This window comes from Erinaceus europaeus, chromosome 13 (genome assembly GCF_950295315.1).
Source record: "Erinaceus europaeus chromosome 13, mEriEur2.1, whole genome shotgun sequence".
NCBI classification, from domain to species: domain Eukaryota; kingdom Metazoa; phylum Chordata; class Mammalia; order Eulipotyphla; family Erinaceidae; genus Erinaceus; species Erinaceus europaeus.
The window spans coordinates 61298881-61323274 of record NC_080174.1 but is presented as its reverse complement, the minus strand read 5'-3'; the positions used below and the strand labels follow the sequence as shown (position 1 = coordinate 61323274).

General features: G+C 43.4%; 1 protein-coding gene across 7 annotated transcripts in view; it reads left to right on the top strand.

The window, feature by feature from the left end:
- ARMH1 (armadillo like helical domain containing 1) overlaps window positions 1-24394 on the top strand; it is a 42232-nt gene continuing 17838 nt past the window's right edge. For all 7 annotated transcript variants that reach the window (XR_009553837.1, XR_009553836.1, XR_009553835.1 and 4 more), the window contains exons 1-6: window positions 1-125; window positions 1380-1607; window positions 9287-9355; window positions 10179-10345; window positions 14382-14578; window positions 21718-21802. Coding sequence is in view for 4 of the 7 variants with exons in the window: in XM_007530991.3 (XP_007531053.1) it covers window positions 1402-1607; window positions 9287-9355; window positions 10179-10345; window positions 14382-14578; window positions 21718-21802 (724 nt within the window). In the remaining 3 variants the exon portion in view is untranslated. The remainder of the gene's footprint in view (window positions 126-1379; window positions 1608-9286; window positions 9356-10178; window positions 10346-14381; window positions 14579-21717; window positions 21803-24394) is intronic.

The following is a 24394-nucleotide window of genomic DNA, read 5'->3' as shown; positions in this document are numbered from 1 at the left end:
GTTGACCCGTAGCTGTTCACCTCACCAGCGAGGCTGACAAGACTGCATGATTGTCACTGTCCCCAAGGCTACATGGACACCCTTCCTGAGAGCGCATAACCAGTATCCTCGGGGGAGCAGTGGAGGTGGGTGTGTATGCATGTCTGTCTCAGCACACCTCAGATTATTGCTTCCTAATAAAATTCTCATAGCTGGACCCCATCAATATCTCAAATACATGTGAGGAAACGTTAATTTAGAATCAATTTTAGGGTGTTTCAGACTGTAAAGTCCTTTTAACTAGATCTCTGGCGAAGATGTAGAAGCACTTTATGGGACTGTAAATTTCATGTTGAACAGTCTTCGTGAAATACACATCTCCCCTACACACAAGCTGTTCTCTCCATATCAATCATGGCCCCTGCAAGTAATGTTTCACAAATATTCTGTAAACCACAGAAAACCCAATGATAATGTGAAATATGACTTTCACTTGTCTGTTAGACAAAAGAATCACACATGCCTCTCTCCCATCAGCACTAACATTTGTTATGGATAATAACACTTTCAATCACAACTATTTTTTGGAAAATGGGCTTATTTTAAACCTTCCCTCCCCCACTAAAAACACTCTGCCAAGGACACAGGCTCCTACAAACCACAGCTCATTAATCCAACTATGGAATGGGAACTCCTTTTTTTTCCCACTAACTTTTCTTAACAGTTGTTATGAGAGTTACTATGAAAGTCCTCTGTATGCAATGGATAAAGTGTTGGGACTCTCAAGCTTGAGATCCTGTGTTTGATCCTTGGTTTCACATATGCCAGAGTGATGCTCTGGTTCTCTCTGTCTCTCTGCCTCTCTCATAAATAATAAATATTTTTAAAGTCCACTATACAAGATTAGGGAGCAGTTTTAGCTGGGTCTAGGTCCCCAGAGACCCCAAATCTCTGACCCAAAGGAAGCTTTCATGGAACCTGTAGTCTTTTTAGTTGGTGATGTTATCAAAGAAATCAAAGAACTAGTTTTATCCTTCAAACAATGAACATTGCCTACCTTGTTAGTCTTAATTTTATTACAACACAACTAGAGATCCTCCTTGTTGGAGTAGCAGGTGAGCAACCTTAGGGGGTATATTTTGAAAGTCACCAATTCACATGGGTGACAGGATTACCTGTCTCTAGTTGATTGCTGGAAAAACAAAATCCATAGAGGGCTAGGAGACAGCTTAACAGTTATGCAAATGACTTTCAAGCTTGAGGTTCTGAGGTACCAGGTTCAATCCATAGCATCACCATAAACCAGAGCTGAGGTAGAGGGGGGAAGAGAGGAGGAAAAATCCATAGAGTCCTCCAGGGCTTGTATAGTTCTAATCTATCTGTCTTCTCTCCCTCTTTAGCCAACTTCTGGACTGACTAATCATGACTTCTATAAAGGAGCAGGCAGCAATTAGCCGCCTCTTGAGTTTCTTACAAGACTGGGACAATGCTGGCAAAGCTGCAAGAGGTGTCATCCTCAACAATTTCATTGAAGCCAACCAAGGCAAGACTGCCCCAGAACTGGAGCAGGAGTTTTCCCAGGGAGCCAGCTTGTTCCTGGTGCGCCTGACTACCTGGCTTAGACTCAGGTATCCTTTGCTGAACAGGAAAAAAATAAAGTTGTTTTTTTTATTTATGCATTTTTAATGAAAGAGAGAGAGCACTATTCAGCTCTGGCTTATGTTGGTCCTGTGGATTGAACCTGGGACTTCTCTCAAGCGTATATCCTACTCAGCTCCTGGCCACTGTGGGGAGTATGTTGTATGAGTGCAGGAATTGCATCCGTTCAACTCACCTCTGTATTTTTTAACTTTTTTTCCCTTTTTGTTGCCCTTGTTGTTTATCATAGTTGTTGTTGTTGTTGTTGCTACTACTGTCGGTGTTGTTGGATAGGCAGAGAGAAATCAACAGAGGAGGGGAAGACAGAGAAGGGGAGAGAAAGATAAGACACGTGTAGACCTGCTTCACCGCCTGTGAAGCGACCCCCTGCAGGTGGGGAGAGGGGTTGGAACCGGGATCCTGATGCGGGTCTGTGCGCTGTCTGTCATGTTGTTCACACAACTCTTAACATGAACCTACAGTTATCAGTTATAGTGCCTTTGAAGGTAAACATCAACACAGCTTCTTTATGTTTTACAAGATTCACTCTCAGCTACTTCACCCACTTTTCCCCCTCAGTTTCTGATTCTTACACATTCAAGATTCCACCACTCCCAGGTTGGTTTATTTATTTGTTTTTTTCAGATAGACAGAAAGGGAGTGAGGGAGAAACACTGCTCCACCATACCTGGATCTTCCCTCAATGCCATTGCACTCTCATGTGGTGAACCCAAAGCTTCACCCAAGGTAAGGTACATTCCCTGTCAGGTGACTATCTCCCTCACGGCTCCCAAACTTCGTTTTTTAGCATTGAACTTCGAATGGGTTGTTGGAAAAGCTATGACATATTTTTCTGGCTTTCTATGCAAAAATGTGTCATGGCTTTTCCAACAGCCCAATAGAATAGATTAATAAAGCTAAGGATTTATATATTATAACAATTATCAGTTACTATTTTTTGAAATTTTTTAAAAGTATTTAATTTATTCATATTTTGGATAGAGACAGAGAAACAGAGGGAAGGGGAAGACAGAAAAAGAAAGAGAGAGATACCTGCAGCACTGCTTCACCGCTTATGAAACTTCCATTACGGGGGGGGGGGGGACTGGGGCATGAATCCAGGTGCTTACACATTATAATATGTACACTATACTGAGTGAGCCAGCAATGGCCCCCATTTTTTTTTAAATATTCTAAGCACTAAGCTTTCTTTTGTATAAATAGTATCTCATTTAAACATAACACTAAATCTAGAAGGTGACAGAATCCAATTTTTTTTTCCCAAAGTCAGAGCCCCTTGCATGCTCACTTTCTCTGTTCCATGGGTAACTTTTTTTTAGTTCATATAGAGCTAGAGACACACAGAGAGGGAGAGACATCAATGTAGTGCCAAGACTTGATCTGGGCCTGCACATTTGACAAGGCATTCACCTTACCCAGTGAGATATCACGATTTACTTTTTTTAAGTGATAAGGGTATAAAGAAGTCAAGGCCTCACACATGCACTGAGCCACCTCCCAGACCTATTTTCAGTCTGTATTTTGAGAGAAACAGTCCAAAACACAAATCTATGGAATTCCATGGGGTTCCACCCATTTTTTCTCTGTTGTTGTTCTTTTTTTATTTTTAAAAAAATATTTATTTATTCCCTTTTGTTGCCTTTGTTGTTTTATGGTTGTAGTTATTATTGTTGTTGATGTCATCGTTGTTGGATAGCACAGAGAGAAATGGAGAGAGGAGGGGAAGACAGACAGGGGGAGAGAAAGACAGACACCTGCAAACCTGCTTCACCACCTGTGAAGCAACCCCCCTACAGGTGGGGAACCAGGGGCTCGAACCGGAATCCTTATGGTGGTCCTCGTGCTTTGCACCACCTGCACTTAACCCACTGCGCTACCACCCGACTCCCCTCTGTTGTTGTTCTTTGTTTGTTTGTTTAATACATTTTTTTGTCTTAAGGAGAAAGAGACAGACAAGGAGAAAGAGAAAGACTAAAGAGAAAGAGAGACAGAGAGAGAGAGAAAATGACATGACCAGAGCACTGCTTAGCTCTGGCTGAAGGTGGTACTGGGGATTGAACCTGAGATCTCAGGCATGAAAGTCTTACATCACCACTTTGCTGTCTCCTCAACCCTTCTTTGTTGTTTTAATGATTTTTTTTTTTTTTTTAGAAAGAGTGAAAGTGGGCTGGCTGTTGGCACATGGGGTTAAACACACATAGCACAAAGTGCAAGGACCTGCCTAAGGATGCTGGTTTGAGTCCCAGTTCCCCATCTGCAGGGGGGGGTTCCTTCACAAGTGGTAAAGCGGGTCTTCAGGTGTCTATATTTCTCTCTGTCCCCCTCTATCTTCCCCTCCCCTCTCAATTTCTCTCTGTTCCCCCCCCAAAAAAAAAAGAAAAAATGGCTACAGGAGCAGTGGATTCATAGTGCAAGCACTGAGCCCCAGTGATGATCTTGGAGGAAAAAAAGAGAGAGAGAGAGAGGCCACAGAAATGAAACTTCCTTTCAGTGCAGTAGTGGTAGGTAGGGCTTAAACCTGGGTTAAGTGCATACCAATACAGTGCCCGGCCCAAGTGAGCTATTTTGCTGGCTCTTGACCCATTTTTACCCTTGGCACTGTCCATGACATTCCCATGTGGTACCAGGGATTGAACCCAGGGCTTCAAGCTTGGTATGGTATGTGCTGTACTATTGAGTCACCCCTCTGATCACTTGAGCACTAAATCACCACCCTAGTGTGATATCATTCCATTTTATAGCTTATAAAGATGAGCCTTGGGCACAGTGGAAAAGGCATTGGACTCTCAAGAGCAAAGCTGCACAAGTTCCATCCCCAGCACTGTATTGCCAGAAAGATGCTCTGGTTTTCCCTCTATCTTTCATAAATAAGTCAGAAAGAAAAAGAATGAATGAGAGGAAGGAAGGAAGGAAGGAAAAAAGGGAGGGAGAGAGGGAGGGGAAGGAAGGAAGGAAGGAAGGAAGGAAGGAAGGAAGGAAGGAAGGAAGGAAGGAAGGGTAGGTAGTATAGAGACTCTCATGCCTGAAGCTCCAAAGTCCCAGGTTCAGTCCCCCACACCACCATAAGCCAGAGCTGAGCAGTGCTCTGAGAAAGGTAAAAGGGAAGAGAAGGAGGAAACGGAAGAAAAAAGGAAAAAGGGGAAAGGGGAGAAAGGACTGGGCAGTGTGGTACACCTGGTTGAGCAAATGTATTACTGTGTTTGAGAACCCAGATTCAAGCCTCTGTTAACATCCACAGAGGAAAAGCTTCATGAGTGGTGAAGCAGTGCTGCAGATGATTCTCTTTCTCTCTTTTTCTCTCCCCCCCTCTAAATTTCTCTCTGTCCTATCAAATTTTAAATATATATATCTATTTATTTATTTTGGATAGAGATAGATTGAGAGGAAAGGTGGAGGGAGAAGGTGGTGGTGCACCTGATTGAGCACACATGTTATAATGGATAATCACTGGGTTCAAGCCCCTGGTCCCCACCAGCAGGGGGAAAGCTTTGTGAGTGGTGAAGCAATGCTGCAGGTATCTCTCTGTTTCTCTCCCTATCTCCCCACTGCTTTCAGTTCCTGGCTGTCACTACCCAATACATAAATAAAGACTATAAAAAATTTAAAGAGAAATGAAAGGGGGAGATAGAGAGGGAAAGAAAGAGGCATCTGTAGCCCTGCTTCACCACTTGTGAAGCTTCTCCCTGCAGGTAGGGACCAAGGACTTGAACCTTGGAGCTTGTGCACTGTAATGTGTATGATTAACCAAGTGTGCCACCACTAGCCCCTGTCCTCAGAAAAAAAGAAAAAGATAGAAGGAAAGAAGGAAGGAAGGGAAGGAGAGAGGAAGGGAGGAAGGAAAGAAGGAGAGAGAAGGAGCAAATAAGCAAAAATGACTGCTGGGAGTCATGAATTCATCATGTAGGCACCAAGCCTGGAAGGAAGGAAGGAAGGAAGGAAGGAAGGAAGGAAGGAAGGAAGGAAGGAAGGAAGGGAGGGAGGGAGAAGGGAAGGGAGGAGGGAAGGAAGAAAAGAAAGAAAGAAAGAAAGAAAGAAAGAAAGAAAGAAAGAAAGAAAGAGGGAGAGAGAGAAAGAAAGAAAGAAAGAAAGAAAGAAAGAAAGAAAGAAAGAAAGAAAGAAAGAAAAAGGGGAGTTGGGCGATAGCAGGGCGGGTTAAGTGCAGGTGGCGCAAAGTGCAAGGACCAGCTTAAAAATCCCTGTTCGAGCCCCCAGCTCCCCACCTGCAGGAGAATTGCTTCACAAGCTATGAAGCAGGTCTGCAGGTGTCTATCTTTCTCTCCCCCTCTCTGTCTTCCCCTCTCTCTCCATTTTTCTCTGTTCTATCCAACAATGACAACATCAATAACAACAACAATAATAACTACAACAATAAAAATAACAAGGGCAACAAAAGGGAATAAATATGGGAAGAAAGAAAGAAAGAAAGAAAGAAAGAAAGAAAGAAAGAAAGAAAGGGAAAGGAGAGAAGAGAGGGAGGGGAGTAAGCAAATGAACAAGCCTTGGGGACTGAGAGGTAGCTCACCCAGTACACTCTTTAATTTTTTTATTATCTTTATTTATGAGATAGTAACAGCCAGAAATTGAGAGGGAATGAGGTGATGGAGAGGAAAAGAGACAACTGCAACACTGCTTCACCATTTGCAAAGCTATCCCCCTGCAGGTGGGGCTCGGGGGCTTGAACCCAAGTCCTTGTGCATTGTAACATGTGCACTTAACCAGGTGCACCACCACCCAGCCCTGTAGAGTATACTCTACCATGCACAAGGACTTGAGGTTCAAGCCCCCAGCCACCATATAGAGTACCATGCAAAGGGGAAGTTCTATAATCAGTGGAGCAGTGCTGTGGTATCTCTCCTCCTCTATCTCTCATGTTCTATCTTGAAAAAAAATGGTTTTGTAAGTTTGACCTGAAAAAAATGGACCCACTAAGGTGCAAAGTATGGCAGAAAAAAAAAAAAAAGAAGAAGAAGAAAAGAAAAAGAATGAACAAAAGAAAGAAGGGAAGGAGGGAGGGGGGAAGAAGGAAGAATAATCTCAGAAAGGCTGAATAATTGAATTATTTACTAGTAGGTGGCTGAGAGAAAATTTGAAATGGGTCTTTCTGGCTCAGCACCCAAGCCCCTTCCACTACACCTCAATGTGTCCATGCAGTGGACAGTACAGACCCACTGCTCCACCCTCAATACCATCAAAGGAGTCTGTCTGCAAAAATTGTCCCACTCCCTCCCTATGTCTGTAGGCCAGAAGGCCTAGCTGTAAGAACTCGGACTGAGTCAGACTGTCTCACTCCAATCCCAGTTAACCTGGGGATTTTTGGCAAATTATTAACCTGATACAGTTTCCTCGTGAGGTAAATAGAAATACTAATAATACCCACTGCAGAGTGTGGTGAGGATTAAATGAGACGCTGAAAGTAAACCATTTAGCACAGTACCTGGCACACAATAGCTGTTTCCAACTTGATAGCTACCACTAATATTCTCGAACTAGTTGATGGAAATAACAGAGCAAAAATCTGCATGGCAACTAGTTATGAACACAAGGTTAGCCTAGGACAAAAGGAAAAAGAAGGTGGCAAAAGTTGGTCTACCTAGCTGGGAACTGAAGAGATGAGGAAGACACACTGCAGCAGGGTTCAGAGGGAGCAAGATGGAGGACAGTGCAGGGCCCAAGAGATCCCCTAGAAGGGCCCCCACTGTCTGAGGTAACTGGCGACAGACCCAGTTCCAGAGCAAACACAGTTTTCACAGTGAAGAGCCTTTCCTAATGAGCCAATCTGTCTCTACTTCTATTGGCATCCTGGGAACCAGGGTGTAGCTGAGCTAATTTGCCTCATACCCCCTCCCTTCCAAACCCCCCCCCCCAACAAAGCACCATTACCTCCAAACCATTACATTAGCCTTTATCAGTCTTGGAAGCTCTCAGTCATCCTCCATGAGCTGCAATAATTTCAGCTAATTTCTTAAGTGTTCTAAGAGCCTGGATGTGTTATGAGCCTAGTAATTGTTGACTTTTTCTTTTCTGTTGTGTGATTTCATACCTTGTATCTGAGCTGATGCATGCTCTGGGTACTTTATTATCGTTGAAGCCCTTTGCAAAGGCTCACATTAAAAAATAACATTAACTGATGAGTTTGTTTTAAATCAGAGGCTAATTTTTCCACGAGCTCCTATTTTTCCTATTAGAGAGACATGCAATTCTTCATAAAGATAGTGACCTCCATATAAAGCTTTGAGCAAGTATGAGATTGAGAATTAATGATGAAACTGGTTATGTTTAGAGTCATCTAAGAATGAAGCACAAAGTAATGAACTATACTGAGCCCCCAGGGTGCAGTGGTCAAGGCATAGAAAAGCTTGGAAAGGGAGTCGGGTGGTAGCTCAGCAGTTAAGCGCAAGGACCAGTGTAAGGATCCAGGTTCAAGCCCCCGGCTTCCCACCTGCAGGAGGGTCACTTCACAGGCGGTGAAGCAGGTCTTCAGGTGTCTTTCTCTCCCCCTCTCTGTCTTCCCCTCCTGTCTCCATTTCTTTCTGTCCTATCCAAGAACGATGACATCAACAACAGTAATAACTACAACAATAAAACAGGGGCAACAAAATAAAATAAATAAATAAATAGAGAGAGAGAAAGAAAGGAAGAAAGGAAGGAAGAAAGAAAGAGAAGAAAGAAAGAAAGAAAGAAAGAAAGAAAGAAAGAAAGAAAGAAAGAAAGAAGAGAAAGAAAGAAAAGCTTGGGAAAATTGACCACCGCTTTCTCCACGCCACTTTCACTCATCAGGGTGAGAAGTCAATGACCCAGAGTGACTGAACTCACCCAGAGGAGCTTCCTAGCAAACCATGAATATGCCTACCAGTGCCCCCACCCCCTACGCCATGATGCTACCTACCACTTCTCCTTCCACCTAGTGGCTCCTCTCAGGTAAAAGGCACAATTCAGTGACCTAGGATGTGCAGTGGGTAAAGCGCTGGACTTACAAACACGTGATCCCAAGCTCAGTCCCCATCACTGCGTATAGTGAAAGCTGCTCTCATTAGTCCTCTCTCTCTCTCTCCTTCTTTCTCTCTCTCTCTCATAAATAAATCTCTCTTCTTTTTCAATATTTATTTATTTATTCCCTTTTGTTGCCCTTTTTTTATTGTTGTAGTTATTATTGTTGTTGTTACTGATGTCATTGTTGTTGGATAGGACAGAGAGAAATGGAGAGAGGATGGGAAGACAGAGAGGAGGAGAGAAAGATAGACACCTGCAGACCTGCTTCACCACCTATGAAGCGACTCCCCTGCAGGTGGGGAGCTGGGGCTCGAACTGGGACCCTTACGCCAATCCTTGCACTTCGTGCCATGTGCACTTAACCCGCTGCACTACCGCCCAACTGCCAAATAAATCTTTCTTTTAAAAGGGTGGAGGGTGGGGAGACAGCATGATTATTATACAGTTTCCACACCTGAGGCTCCAAGGTCCCCAAACAATAAACCAGAGCTGAACAGTGCTCTGGTAAATTAATTAATTAATTAATTAATTTTAAACACTCAGTTCATTCACTTAATCACTCTGGGCCATAGGGGATATCAAGAATAAGACAAAGTGTCTGGTTTCTGTGTAAAAAAAAAAAAATGCCTTGAAGTTCACTCCTTAACATGTCATACAGCTATATGACTGGTTCATGTTTAGACAAGCTTCTACAGTCCATTGGCATCTTCTTATCAGCTGTCAGCAGGTGAGTTCAGTCCAAGAGGGGTTCTAGGACCCCAATTTCACATTATGCCCAGAATATCTTTGACATTCACACCATATGAGACCATGACCTCTAGTTATCTTTGGGCTCCTAGTTACCTTCAAGATGGATCCAGAAGTAGTGTCAGCTGTGGCCCTACTCTGACTGTTTCTCCATCCCATGTTCCCTGATGGTACTTTCCTTCAGCACCCTCTTTGTTGTGAATTACAGAAAACCAGCTCCTACTGAACTTGTGAAAGAGAGGAATTTATTGACTTGCTTAATTAAAGAGCTCAGATGGCATACTGTCATCTCTTCACCTTGCCAAGACCATGGGCCCATGAGTGGAAGAGGTGATTCCAAGGAACAGTTGAGATGATATTTCAAGAAGACAAGCATGCTGGAAAGTCAAACTCAGGAAATGTCTATATATTTAACTTTGGCATTCCCTGATGGAAGAATTTCCAAATTATTATGTCAATTTACCCATCATTTCTTGACTAGGGGACAAAGTATATAAAGGAAGGACACTAAGATTCCTTAGAAAGGTTTTTTATCAGAGTCAGGCAGTGGCACACCTTGTTGAGCACAGATGTTATGATGCACAATGACCCAAGTTCAAGCTCCAGCTCTCCACATACAGGGGGGAAGCTTCACTAGTTGTAAAGCAGTGCTGCAGGTGTCTCTGTCTCTATCTCTAGCTCTATAACCACCTCCCCTCTCAGTTTCTCTCTGTGTCTATCCAATAAATAATTTAAATTTTTTAAAGTTCTATACCAATCACTTGACAAGTGTTTTGTTTCTATTTGTTTATCCCTCTGGACAGTAATCGGTACCTTTTAGAATTTCTTGAGGTTGGCGGTGTCCTGACACTCTTGGAAATACTTGGACTGGAGAAGATCAAAGAAGAAGACAAGAAGGAATCCATCAAACTACTTCAGGTTATTGCAAACTCTGGCAGGAAGTACAAAGAGCTCATTTGTGAAAGCTATGGTGGGTACTATGTATGACAGTATATCCCAAAGGACCTGGGGGAAATGATGGCAGCACCACCACCCCCTACCACTGTAGGAAAATGCACCATTGAAAGTGATTTCTTGGGAAACATTTTGCATAGTGGACTCAGCTCCTGCCCATATCACCACCACTCAGCCATAAAGAGCTGAGTTCAAGGCCTGTGTACCCTATATTACTGAGCAGCTTCCTAGATCCAGACCCTCAAGTATGAGAATCTCTTTGCATAACCATTATGCTATCTACCCCTGCCCCATCCACGGATCCATGGTTTTGTTTTGTTTTGTTTTTGTCTTTTGGAGGGGAAGGGTGGAGCTAGGAGGAGAGCTACCACACACCACTCCATCATTTGTGGAGCTCCCCCTTGGTGCTGTCCATGGTGCTCCCATGTTGTTACCAGAGTTCAAATCTAGGACCTCACACATGGTAAGCTGTGCACTCCACCAAGTGAGTTATATTCTGGCCCTATTTTTTATTTTATTTACTTTTGCACCTGGATTTTCACATGTGCCTATATGATTCCAGTCCTCTCAGCAGATTCCTTTTTTTTTTTTTTTTGATAAAGGGTGAAAGAGAGATATAAAGAGAGAGAGAGGGAGAAAAGAGAAGGAGAGATGCTTCAGCACTATTCCACCATTCATGAAGCTTCCCCTTGGCATGGTGTGACCTGGGGCTCAAACCCAGATCCCTATGAGAGAATGCCCTCTGTCATGTAAGCAATCTCTCTGTCCTTTTATTTTTGTAATGCAGTGCTAGAAATCAAACTCAGGGTCTTCTGCATGTGAAGCATGTGCTCTACCAATAAGCCATCTCCCTAGCCCAATTACTTACTTATTTATCTTTGAGAGAGAGAAAAAAAGAGTGAGAAATCAAAGCACTGTTCTACCTTCTATGAAATTCCACTTGTTTTTGTCATTGTTGCTCTTTTTTTATGGTGCCAGTGACTGAACCCAGGACTTCAAGAAGGTAAGGCATGTGCTCTACCAGTGAATCACCTCCCAGAGTCCCTCTTGATTTTAAATATATGCTCCTTCATGGAAAATGTGTTGAGTCACTGCCTAAACCTTTTTCACAGTTAGGTGAGTTGTGGATAATTCTAGACATAAAATTGAAACAAGATTATTAAATATAGGTGCTGGATATATACTTGGGAGTTGGAAATACAGAGGTGAATAAAATACATTCCTGGAGGCAGGTGGTGGTGTACTCAGTAGAGCACACATGGTACAGTTTGCAGGGACCTGAGTTTAAACCCCCAGTCCCTTCACCAGAAAAGCTTCAAGGTTATTGAAGCAATGTTGCAGTTCTGTCTTCTTCTCCTTTTTCTCCTTCTTCTTCTTCTCCTCTATCTTCTTCTCCCCTCTCAATTTCTTCCTATACCTATACAAAATAAATAATATTTTTAAATGCACTCCTGCCCTCAAAATGTTTATGATATGGTAAAAAGGATAACTAACCTAGTTGTTTTAGGATGATCTACTAAGTATTCTCATTGGCACATAAAAAGGAAATGCCATCTCTTTTTCAAAGGACTTTCTTCTCTGCACCTTCAACATAGTTTTCTCTCTGTATTCCTATGCCCTCTCTGAGCCTGACTGTATTTAGTCGTAAGATGGGACCAACACAGGATGACAAAATAGTTCACTTGGATTGTGCACTGCTTTGGCATGTACATGACCAGGTTCAAGCCTGGCACCCATCACATTGAAGAAAGCTTTGATGTCATGGTCTCTTTCACTAATCTCTTTCTCTCTCTCTCTCTCTCTCTCTCTCTCACCCTCTCCCTCTCCCTCTCCCTCTCTCTCTTTATTTTAAGGGGTGGGGTGGTGGAACTGGGGTGGGGGAGATAGCATAATGGTTATGCAAAGAGATTATCATGCCTGAGGCTCCAAAGTCCCAGTTTCAATCCCTCAATAGCACTATAAGCCAAAACTGAGCAGTACTCTGTAAAAGAAAGAAAAAAAAGAGGGGATCGGATGGTAGCACAGTGGGTTAAGTGCATATGGCACAAAGCACAAGGACTGCCTATAAGGATCCTGGTTCAAGCCCCCGACTCCTTACCTGCAGGGGGGTTGCTTAACAGGCAGTGAAGCAGGTCTGCAGGTGTCTATCTTTCTCTCCCCCTCTCTGTCTTCCCCTCCTCTCTCCATTTCTCTCTGTCCTATCTAACATCAACATCAATAACAACAGCAATAATAACTACAACAATAAAACAACAAGGGCAACAAAAGGGAATAAATAAATATATTTTTTAATGTTTTGGGAGGACCAGGTGGTGGCACACTGAGTTAAGTGCACATAGTCCTAGGCTCAAGAACCCACACAAGGATCCTGGTTTGAGCCCCCAGCTCCCCACTTGCAAGGAGGGAGTTTCACAAGCGGTGAAGCAGGTCTGCAGGTGTCTATCTTTGTCTCTTCCTTTCTATCTCCCCCTCCCCTCTCAATTTCTCTCTATCCTATCCAATAAAATGAGGGGGAAATGGCCTCCAGGAGCAGTGGGTTTTTGTTTTTTTTTAATTAATTTTTTTTCCCTCCAGGGTTATTGCTGGGAGGAGCAGTGGGTTTTTAGTGCTGGCACCAAGCCCCAGCGATAACCCTGGAGGCAAAAAAAAAAAAAATTGTTCTGCAAACTACTAAACAGGATATGTATTGGTTACCAAAGAGAATTTTAAAGTGCATGCTTTATGTGTACATTTTGCAAAGTCACTTTCAATTGTCAAACAGACTAATAAATAGGCATGTGGGCCGGATGGTGGCTCACCTGGTTGAGAGCACATGTTACTATGCTCAAGGACCTGGATTCGAGCCCCCGGTCCCCACCTGCTTGGGGAAAGCTTTGCAAGTGGTGAAGCAGTGCTGCGGGTGTCTCTCTGTCTCTTTCCCTCTTTGTCTCCCCCTTCCTCTTGACTTCTGGCTATCTCTACCCAATAAATAAAGATAGAATTTTTTAATTTAAAAAATAATAATAAAATAAATCAATAAATAGGCATGCTTGTGCTAAAACAAAGTCCTCCAGCCACATGTCCTTAAGGTAAACAAGACAGGGGTGCAAGCCTAGGGAGACAGCATAACAATTATGCAAAAAAGACTTTAATGCCTGAGGCACCAAAGGTCCCAGGCTCAATCTCCAGTACCACCATAAATCAGAGCTGAGTTGTGCTCTGGTTAAAAAAAAAAAGGGGGGGGGGTCGGGCGGTGGCGCAGTGGGTTAAGGGCATGTGGCGCAAAGCGCAAGGACCGGCGTAAGGATCCCGGTTCGAGCCCCCGGCTCCCCACCTGCAGGGGAGTCGCTTCACAGGCGGTGAAGCAGGTCTGCAGGTGTCTATCTTTCTCTCCCCTTCTCTGTCTTCCCCTCCTCTCTCCATTTCTCTCTGTCCTACCCAACAACGAATTGCGTCAACAAGGGCAATAATAATAACCACAACGAAGCTACAACAAGGGCAACAAAAGAGGGAAAAAAATGGCCTCCAGGAGCAGTGGATTCATGGTGCAGGCACTGAGCCCAGCAATAACCCTGGAGGAGGAAGAAAAAAAATAATAATAATAAAATTTTAAAAAGGGGGGGGTCGGGCAGAAGCGCAGCGGGTTAAGCAAAGGTGGTGCAAAGCACAAGGACTAGTGTAAGAGTCCCAGTTCGAACCCCCAGGTCCCCAACTGCAAGGGAGTCGCTTCACAGGCGGTGAAGCAGGACTGCAGTTGTCTCTCCCCCCTCTGTCTTACCCTCCTCTCTCCATTTCTCTCTGTCCTATCCAACAATGACAACATCAATAAGAACAATAATAACTACAACAATAAAAAAAATAAGGGCAACAAAAAAGGGAATAAATATTAAAAATATATATATAATTTAAAAAAAAGACAGGGGTGCAATGTGAGAACTGAACTCAATTCCACTGTAATTGAATAGACTGGATTAAATAGACCTTTATCCTGTTACCTCATGTTATGTAATCTTGAGTGAGAATAATTTTGATAAATCCTCTCCACTCTGGCATTTCCTTTCTCCTTTGTTCAGGTGTACGATCCATTGCAGAATTTTTGGCAAAGTCTAAGTCAGAAGAGACCCAGGAAGAAGTACAGGTTCTGTTGGATTCTTTGATTCACGGTAATCCCAAGTACCAGAATCAAGTGTACAAAGGTCTAATAGCTTTACTGCCCTGCACGTCCCCGAAAGCTCAGCAGCTGTCCCTGCAGACTCTCAGGACTGCCCAGGTGAGCCCAGGCTGCACGCTCCTGTGCTTCAGATTCAGCCACTGTCACTGGACAATTATTTTCCACAGCTGTAGTCCAGGCAGGCATGCGAAACAGAGCTCAGCTCCCACTGCATTACTTCCAGAAGGCAGGCCAGAGAGTTCATGTCTCCCAGCAGAATGATTTCTTCTGTTTACTTAAGGCTCAGAAGGATATTGGCAGACTTAACAGTGACTGAGACAAGCAATAGCATGATAAAAGGACTATAGAAAAGATTAGAGGGGTCAATCTGCTAGGGAAAGAAGCGTGTTCAATTTGTGGACAGCAGGCAAATGAAGAAGCCAAAGGTCCAGTGCCAGGGAAAACTGTTTCTCCTGATAGCTCTGCCTTCCTCTCAGACTATACCCTGCATTGTATTCAAAGACAGATGGGAGACATGGTGATCACAGGAAGACTCCTTACATAATAAGGAAGGACTAGAGGCCCAAGGAACAGTTTTGAGATGAACCATCAGAGGCTTTCAAAGGGCAGCTGGGGAGGTGGGCTAGTAGCTAGAGCTCTGGATTTATAAGCATGACGTCCCAAGTTCGATCCCCTGCCCACCCCCTATACCCCCAGCATTGAATGTACCAGAGTGATGTTCTGTCTCTTTCTTCCTCTCTCTAATTAATAAGTAAACAAATTTTTATAAAAAAAATAAATAAATGCAGCTGGGAGTATAGATCGACCTATCAATGCCCATGTTCAGTGAGGAAGCAATTACAGAAGCCAGACCTTCCACCTTCTACATTCCACAATGACCTTGGGTCCATACTCCCAAAGGGTTGAAGACTAGGAAAGCTATCAAGGGAGGGGTTGGGATACGGAATTCTGGTAGTGGGAATTGTGTGGAATTGTACCCCTCTTATTCTATGGTTTTGTCAGTGTTTCCTTTTTATAAATAAAAATAATAATAAATAAATAAATAAATGCTGAGTCCATGGTGGTGGGAATGGTGCCAGACACCTATCACAGGGAGATAAGAATTGAACTCACATAGGGGCTGAATGATATCCCAGTGGTAGAATTTCTGCCTTATAAGAATTGAACTCACATGACAACAACAATGAAAAACAACAAGGGCAACAAAAGGGAAAATAAATATAAAAAAAATTTTAAAAGAATTGAACTCACATGATAATAGCTGTCTTGTAAATCAATATGTCCCCAGTAAAGAAAGAAAGATAATAAAGCTGAGTCCAAGGACAGGTCAATGATTCAGCAGTAAAGCATATGTCTTTCGTTCGTGAGGCCCTGGGTTCAATCGCCACTACTGAAATAATTAATTAATTAATTAGGCAAGCTAATTTTAAAATACTGATTTCTCACATAGAACCTGGCAGTTTTGGGGGCTGGGCAGTAGTGCAGTGGGTTAAGCGCACATGGTGCAAAGCACAAGGACCAGCGTAAGGATTCCATTTCGAGCCCCGGCTCCCCACCTGCAGGGAGGTTGCTTCACAAGCGGTGAAGCAGGTCTACAGGTGTCTTCCTTTCTCTCCTCCTCTCTGTCTTCCCCTCCTCTCTCAATTTCTTTCTGTCCTATCCAACAACAGCTATAACAACAATAGCAATAAGAACCACAACAAGAGCAACAAAATGGGAAAAATAGCTTCCAGGAGCAGTGGATCCTTAGTGCTGGCACAGAGCCCCAGTGAGAACCCTGGAGGCAAAAAAAAAAAAAAAAAAAAGAACCTGGCAGTTTTAGGAGCTAAATGGTGGTATACTTGGCTGAGCAGGTGTTACAATGAGCAAGAACCCAGGTTCAAACCCCCAACCCCCACCTGCAGGGGGAAAGCTTCACAAGTGGTGAGGCAGGTGTTTCTCTGTCTCTCTCTCTATCTATCTCCTCCCCTAGCTATCCCCTCTTAATTTCTCTCTGTCTCTATCCAATAAATAAATATATAAAAAAGAATCTGGCAGTTTTCAGGTGACCTTTGGTAATACTTTTTCTTTTTAAGCTCCTCAAATAGCTCGTTCCTAGCTTTATTGAGGATTTGCTGCTTAGGATATTTAAGGGAGATACCACTGATTAGTAGATAATGGCCATGGCCTGTGCGCTGCTATGTTCCATCACTGGGGAGCCAGAGACGACCCGAACTGCCCCTGCGGCTACAGACAGACTATGACCCACATAGTCAACGACTGCCACCTCTCCAGATTCAAAGGAGGTCTCGAAACTTTACATCAGGCTCAACCTGACGCTGTTGACTGGCTACGGAAGAAGGGCAAACGCTAGAAGAAGAAGTAGATAATAAAAGTCTGGGGAGTTGGGCGGTGGCACAGCGGGTTAAGCACAAAGCACAAAGACCGGCTTAAGGATCCCAGTTCAAGCCCCCGGCTCCCCACCTGCAGGGGACTCACTTCACAGGCGGTGAGGCAGGTCTGCAGGTGTCTCTCTTTCCCTCCCCTGTCTTCCCCTCCTCTCTCCATTTCTCTCTGTCCTATCCAACAACAATGACATCAATAACCACAACAATGTTAAACAAGGGCAACAAAAGGAAAAATAAATTTAAAAATATATATATTAAAAAATGTTTTTTTAAGTCTGAGATGTCAAAGATGATAAATGCTGATTAATTTCCTGAGCAGAGAAGTGATAACTGAAGCAACAAGTAAACAAGGCTATCTAGGTAAAATGTGTCTAGTGGGAAGAGAAGAAACACCACCAGTATTTAAGGAATGAGCAGATGGGCCAAAGAGGTAGCATAGCAGATCAAGTGTTAGACTCACAAACCTGAGATCCTAAATTCAACCCCTGGCATCCCATATGCCAGAGTGGTGATCTAGCACACACTCTCTTTCATTAATAAATAAATCTTTTTATTTTCATGTTTTATTAGTGATCGAATATTGATTTACAAGATGGTAAGATAAGGACATTATTACATTTAGTTCCTACCACCAGAGTTCTGTGTCCCATCCCCTTCACTGGAAGTTTCCCTGTTCTTTAATCCCTCTGGCAGTATGGACCAAAATTCTTTATAGGGTGCAGAAAGTGGGAGGTCTGGCTTCTATAATTGCTTCTCCACTGGACATGGGTATTGGCAGGTTGATCCATACTCCCAGCCTGTTTCTATCTTTCCCTAGTGGGATAGGGCTCTGGGGAGGTGGGGTTCCAGGACACATTGGCGAGATCATCTGCCCAGGGAAGTCAGGATGGAATCATAGTAGCATCTGGAATGTGGTGGCTGAAATGCAGTAAGCTGGAAAGCAGGATGAAATTTTTAATAAAGAGGAACCTTAAAGTAGATGTAGAGCAATTGAAAGTAGGGACCCTAGGGCACAAGAAAGCTAGGAAGTCTATTTTAGGAATGTTCTTAGGAGCTCATGTCTTAATAATCTTTTGCATGATATTTAACATGGGGTGGATTGAAAATATTGTCTGGGGAGTCAGGCGGTAGCGCAGCGGGTTAAGCGCACGTGGCACAAAGAGCAAGGACCAGAATAAGGATCCGGGTTCCAGCCCCCCGCTCCCCACCTGCAGCGGAGTCGCTTCACAGGCGATGAAGCAGGTCTGCAGGTGTCTATCTTTCTCTCCCCCTCTCTGTTTTCCCCTCCTCGCTCCATTTCTCTCTGTTCTATCCAACAACAAAGACAGACAACAATAATAACTACAACAATAAAACAACAAGGGCAACAAAAAGGGAATAAATAAATATTTTTTAGAAATTGTCTGAGGGAGTCAAGTGGTAATGCCCCGGGATAAGCGCAGGTAGCACAAAGCAAAAGGACCTGCATAAGGATCCCGGTTTGAGCCCCCGACTCCCCACCTTCAGGGGGGTCACTTCACAGGCGGTGAAGCAGGTCTGCAGGTATCTACCTTTCTCTCCCCCTCTTTTTTTTTCCCCTCTTCTCTCCATTTTTCTCTGTTCTATTCTGTTCTATCCAACAACGATGACATCAGTAACAACAACAATAATAACTACAACAATAAAACAAGGGCAACAAAAGGGAATAAATAAACAAATATTTTAAATATATATTGTCTGAGAAGATGGTGTCAGAGTTGGGAGTAGAAGTAGGAAGCAGGATTAGGACAAAGAGTTGCTCACAAACGTGAAGGTAAACACAATCAACTGTTTACACAGTAATCTAGTCCAGGGCCCATATCTATTCATATTTAGCAGAGGAATCTGCACAACCTCTTGAGTTCTTGTTCACAGTCCATAGTCACAGTTGGTAACATTCTAGTCTGCTCTCATTTTAGAACCAGGCAGAATAGGATGAAGCAGCCTCCCTTTGGAGAGTGGGGCAGTCCCTACCATTGCTATTTCATATAAGCAAGGGCTTATAATGACATTCCCAATGGATATGATTAGTGAGGCAGAAAGAGGGATCTATCAGATGTCTAGACCCTTATTTTCTATAGGGGAATCCAAGGATTCCCTGTCTAGGATCCCAGGTGAATAAATAAATCTTGAGGGGAAAAAGAAAAATGAGCAGATGGGTGGATGGGTGATGGCTCAGCAGGTAGAGAGCATGCTTTGCAAGTGTGAGACCAGAGGTTCAATCCCCGGCACCACATAAGATGGAGCAGTGCTCTGTTCTTATCTCTCTCTCTCTGTGTCTGTGTGTGTGTGTGTGTGTGTGTCTCGCCACAGTTATTACTTCTGTGCCTGCATGACAACACAGCCATTCCTAGTAGTCATTTTATTAAGAATTTATTTATTTATTAATGAGAGCAAGAGAGAGAACCAGAACATCACTCTGGCACATGGGTGCTGGGATTGAACTCCATGACTCGTGCTTCCAAGTTCAACACTTTGACCACTGTGTCACCTCCTGGGTACCTTTTTTTTTTTCTTTTTCTTTCTTTTTTGATAGAGGTAAAGACAGATGAGGGGAGAGAGAAGAAGAGAAGGAAGAAAGGAGGAAGGGGAGAGAGAGAAAGAGAGAGAGAGGGAGAAACCTGTTCCATTGCTCCAACATTAATGAAATGAAGCTTCCCCCCTTTGAGTTGGTACTGGGGACTTGAACCTGGGTCCTCAAGCATGTTAATATGTGCACCCTATAAGTAATTAATCTTTAAAAAAAAAAAGCCAATGCAGGAGTCAGGCAATAGCACACCAGGTTAAGCGCAGGTGGCGCAAAGCACAAGGACCAGTGAAAGGATCCTGGTTCGAGCCCCTGGCTCTCCACCTGCAGGGGCGTCACTTCACAGGCGGTGAAGCAGGTCTACAGGTGTCTATCTTTCTCTCCTCCTCTCTGTCTTCCCCTCCTGTCTCCATTTCTCTCTGTCCTATCCAACAACGACATCAATAATAACTACAACAAAACAAGGGCAACTAAAGGAAATAAATAAATATATATAGAAGAAAAAAAAAAGCAAATGAGCAGGAGCCAGACATTGGCCCACCTAGTTGAGCACATACTTTACCATGCACAGGACCCAGTTTGAGATCCCTCAGATCTGCAGGTGTCTCTCTGTTTCTCTCTCTGTCTGTTTGTCTCTCCCTTGCTCTCTCTATCTTATCTAATAAAATGGGGAAAAAAATAGCTGCCAATAGCAATGAATTTATAGTGTTGGCACCAAGTCACAGTGATAACTTTAGTGGCAAAAAAAAAAAGTAAATGAGATGAGGAAGAAGTCCAGCAAAACAGAATCACTTATTTCCGGTTTCCATTAAGTTTCACCTACATGTCATGTATAAGGCCAAGTATAAGGGACTTATTTATACTATTTCCTCTCTTGGGTTTCATAACAGCTGACAGAGAGATATATAATCATCCCTATTTTTATTCTATTTTTATTTATACTAACTCCTCTCTTACTCTTCATAATAGCTGGTGGAGAGAGATATCATCATCCCTATTTTTAAATTATTATTGATTTTTATAAAAGAGAGATTAGAGCACTGCTCAGCTCTGGCATATAGTTGTGCCAGGTATTGAATCTGGTTCTTCTGGGGCCTCAGGCACACAAGTTCAATGCAGTGCCACTGTGATAGCTCCCCAATGCAATTATCCCCATTTTAAAGATGATATAGCTGACTGAGCAGCACCAGCTGTCCCCATTGATGGTATAATAGGGTCTCTTCCTCTCTTCTTTGTCTGTCTCTCCTGCTCTCTATCTCTAAAGATATAGAATGAGAAAGGGATCAAGGGTAGAAAGCACAATGATTATGCAAAGAGACTCATGCCTGAGGCTCCAAAGTTCCAGTCCCCTATACCATCACCAGCAAGAGCTAAGCAGTGCTCTGGTAAAAAAAAAAAAAAAAAATTAGAATGAGAAAAGTTGACCAGGGAGTCCACTCAGTGCATCATGCATGAGCAAGGCTCTGCTCTAAGTTCATCCCCAACACCACATAATATATATATGATGTGGGGACTGGGAAATGGTGTACCTCATTGAGTGTACATTTCCACATGCAAAGACCCAAGTTCAAAACCCACACACCCTGGCGTAAGGAGCCCTCGGTTCTCCACCTACAGGGGAGTCACTTCACAAGGAGTGAAGCAGGTCTGAAGGTGTCTTTCTCTCCTCCTCTCTGTCTTCCCCTCCTCTCTCCATTCTCTCTGTCCTATCCAACAACAAAGACATCAATAATAATTACTACAACAGGGAGCTGGGTGGTAGCATGGCGCGGGTTAAGCACAGGTGGCACAAAGCACAAGGACCAGTGTAAGGATCCCGGTTGGAGCCCCCAGCTCCCCACCTGCAGGGGAGTTTCTTCACAGGCGCTGAAGCAGGTCTGCAGGTGTCTATCTTTCTCTCCCCCTCTCTGTCTTCCCCTCCTCTCTCCATTTCTCTCTGTCCTATCCAACAACGACAACATCTATAACAACAAAACAGTAATAACTACAACAATAAAACAACAAGAGCAACAAAAGGGAATAAATAAATATTAAATAATAATAATAATAATTACTACAACAATAAAACAACAAGGACAACAAAAGGGAATAAATATTAAGAAAAAAAATCCACGCACCACTCCCCACCTGCAGGGGGAGTTTCACAAGTGGTGAAGCAGGTCTGCAGGTGCTTCTCTTTCTCTCTATCAATTTCTCTCAAGCAAGAGTCAGGCTGCTTGCTGTTTGGAAATCTGCTTGTTTGTTTCCTCCAGGTACAAGGGACCTAAAGGTAATCAATCACCTTGTCTCGTTGTCTGTCTTGCCAGTCAATCGTTGGAACCACACACCCTACCATCGTGGAGTGTGTGCTGAAGGTGCTGAGCACGATGCACCTGGAAGTCCAGTATGAAGGTAAGGGAGGCAGTCAGGCCTGCTCAAAATTACAGAAGGTAGCACAGAGAGCTAAGCAAATTATCTCTCTATACAAATACATCCTACTACGTGTGAGGCCCTAAGCTTGAGCCCCAGCACCACAGGGGCACCATGAATTATACCAGGGGAATCTTGACAGATGGCAGGGCAGTGCTATGGTGTTTCTTTCTTTTTCTCACTCAACCTCTCTTTTTTTCTCTTTCTCTCTCTCTTTCCTTCCATTGAAAATTTAAAAGGGGGCTTCTTGGCATCACACTCACTAGAGTGCATATACCCTATGTTACCCTGTGCGAGGACCTGGGTTCAAGCCCCAGTCCCCACCTGCAGGAGGAAAGCTTCAAGGGCTATAGAATAGTGTTTCTGGCCTCTCTCTCTCTCTCTCTCTCTCTCTCTCTCTCTCTCTCTCCCTCTCTCTCTCTCAAAAAAAGGGGGTAAGTGGCCAGTGGGAGCGGTGGAGTCATGCAGGCACCAAGACCCAGTGAGTGAGAAAACTCTGCTGCTGTGGTGCCTTGTGTCTCTCCCTCTCCTTGTCTCTCTTTGTGCATGTGTCTCACTCTGTCTCTCTACCTGAATGAAAACATTGCCCAAAGTGGTAAAGCTGTGTATATGCCAAGTCACAGCTTTATTAAAAAAAAAAAAATGTGGGGGGTCAGGCGGTGGCGCAGTGGCTTAAGCGCATGTGGTGCAAAGCGCAAGGACCGGCGTAAGGATCCCAGTTCAAGCCCCTGGCTCCCCACCTGCAGGGGAGTCGCTTCACAGGCGGTGAAGCAGGTCTGCAGGTGTCTGTCTTTCTCTCCCCCTCTCTGTCTTCCCCTTCTCTCTCCATTTCTCTCTGTCCTATCCAACAATGAAGACAGACAACAATAATTATTACAACAATAAAGCAACAAGGGCAACAAAAGGGAATAAATAAATAAATAAATAAACACTTTTAAAAAATGTGTATACTTTCAGTCACAAAAGCCCTTCTTTGAGAAAAAAAAAAGAAGAAGAAGAAGAAGAAGGGGGGACTTGGGAAACAGCATAATGGTTATGCAAGAGACCTTTGTGCCTGAGGCTCTGAGGTCCCAGGTTTAATACCCAGCACCACCCACCATAAGCCAGAGCTGAGCAGTGCTGTGATCTTTCTCTGTGTGTCTTTCTGTACTTCTAACTATGTCTCTGTCTCTTTCTCATTAAAGTAAAATAAAAGTATTTTTTAAAGTGGGGGGGGAAACATTTTTTTTCATCTCTGTGGCTAAACCATTGTGATATTACTTTTCTCATTAAAGTAAAATAAAAGTATTTTTAAAAAGGGGAGAAACAGGGTTTTTTTTTTCATCTCTGGGGCTAACCACTGTGAGATTACTTTTCAGATAGAGGCAGAGAGACAGAGTGGCTGGGGGTGGAAGGGAAACCACAAAACCAAAGCTTCCTTCGGTGCAGTGGGGGCTGGGCTCAAACCTGAGTCACAAACTTAGCAAAGCAGTGCACTACCCAACTGAGCTATTTCACTGGTCCTACTATTTATTAATGAGAGAGAGAGAGAATGAGAAGGAGAGAGTGGGAAGCAGAGTATTACTCTGCCATATTTAATGTCAGGGATCAAACTCAGGACCTCATGCTCTAGAGTCCAATGTTTAATCCACTGTGCCACCTCCCAGGCTGTACAAAAAGGCTTCTTTCAGAATATATAGATATAAATATAGTTGTTTTTTTTTACCATAGCACTGCTCAGCTCTGGATTCTGATGGTGCAAATGATTGAACATGGGACTTCAGAGCCCCAAGCAGGAAAGCCTTTTACATAACCATTATGCTATCTCCCTATCCTGATAAAATATCTTCTTTCAGTTACAAAGAGCCTTGCTATTGAGTGTCCTTGGCAGATGAAAGATACTTGTTCAGTATTGATGAACAAGATATTCAGAAAATACTAATCACATTCTGTGCTTTGAATCAGTCACTCCGTGCTGTAACCATTATTAGGATGACTCTGGTTCCCAGTCTTAGAACTTCCCCTCTGAGCCGAATTGTACCCTGAGGAATGCCTTCTTTCTATGGTGCTAGATAAGATAATGGTAGCATTTGTGGAGTATACCTCTTGCCAGACATTTTCTGCACGTCATTGTTTTTCTTTTGCCTCCAGGGTTATTGCTGGGGCTCGGTGCCTGCACCATGAGTTCACTGCTCCTGAAGGCTATTTTTTTTCCCTTTTGTTGCCCTTGTTTTTTAATTGTTGTTGTGGTTATTATTATTGTTGTTATTGATATCATTGTTGTTGGATAGGACAGAGAGAAGTCAAGAGAGGAGGGGAATACAGAGAGGGGGAGAGAAAGATAGATACCTGCAGACATTCTTCACAGCCTGTGAAGCCACCCAGTCGTGGGCTGGAACTGGGATCCTTGCACCCATCTTTGTGCTTTGCGCCATGTGCACTTAACCCGCTGCGTTATTGTCCGTCGCCCATCTGCACATAATTTTATTTGATTCTCAAAATATCATAAGTATATAGAGCCTGACAGTAAGTTTTCTAGTATTTGGATGATTGAGTGCGAAGTTTGTTTGCATGGTTTTCAAGCTAAAGCATTGA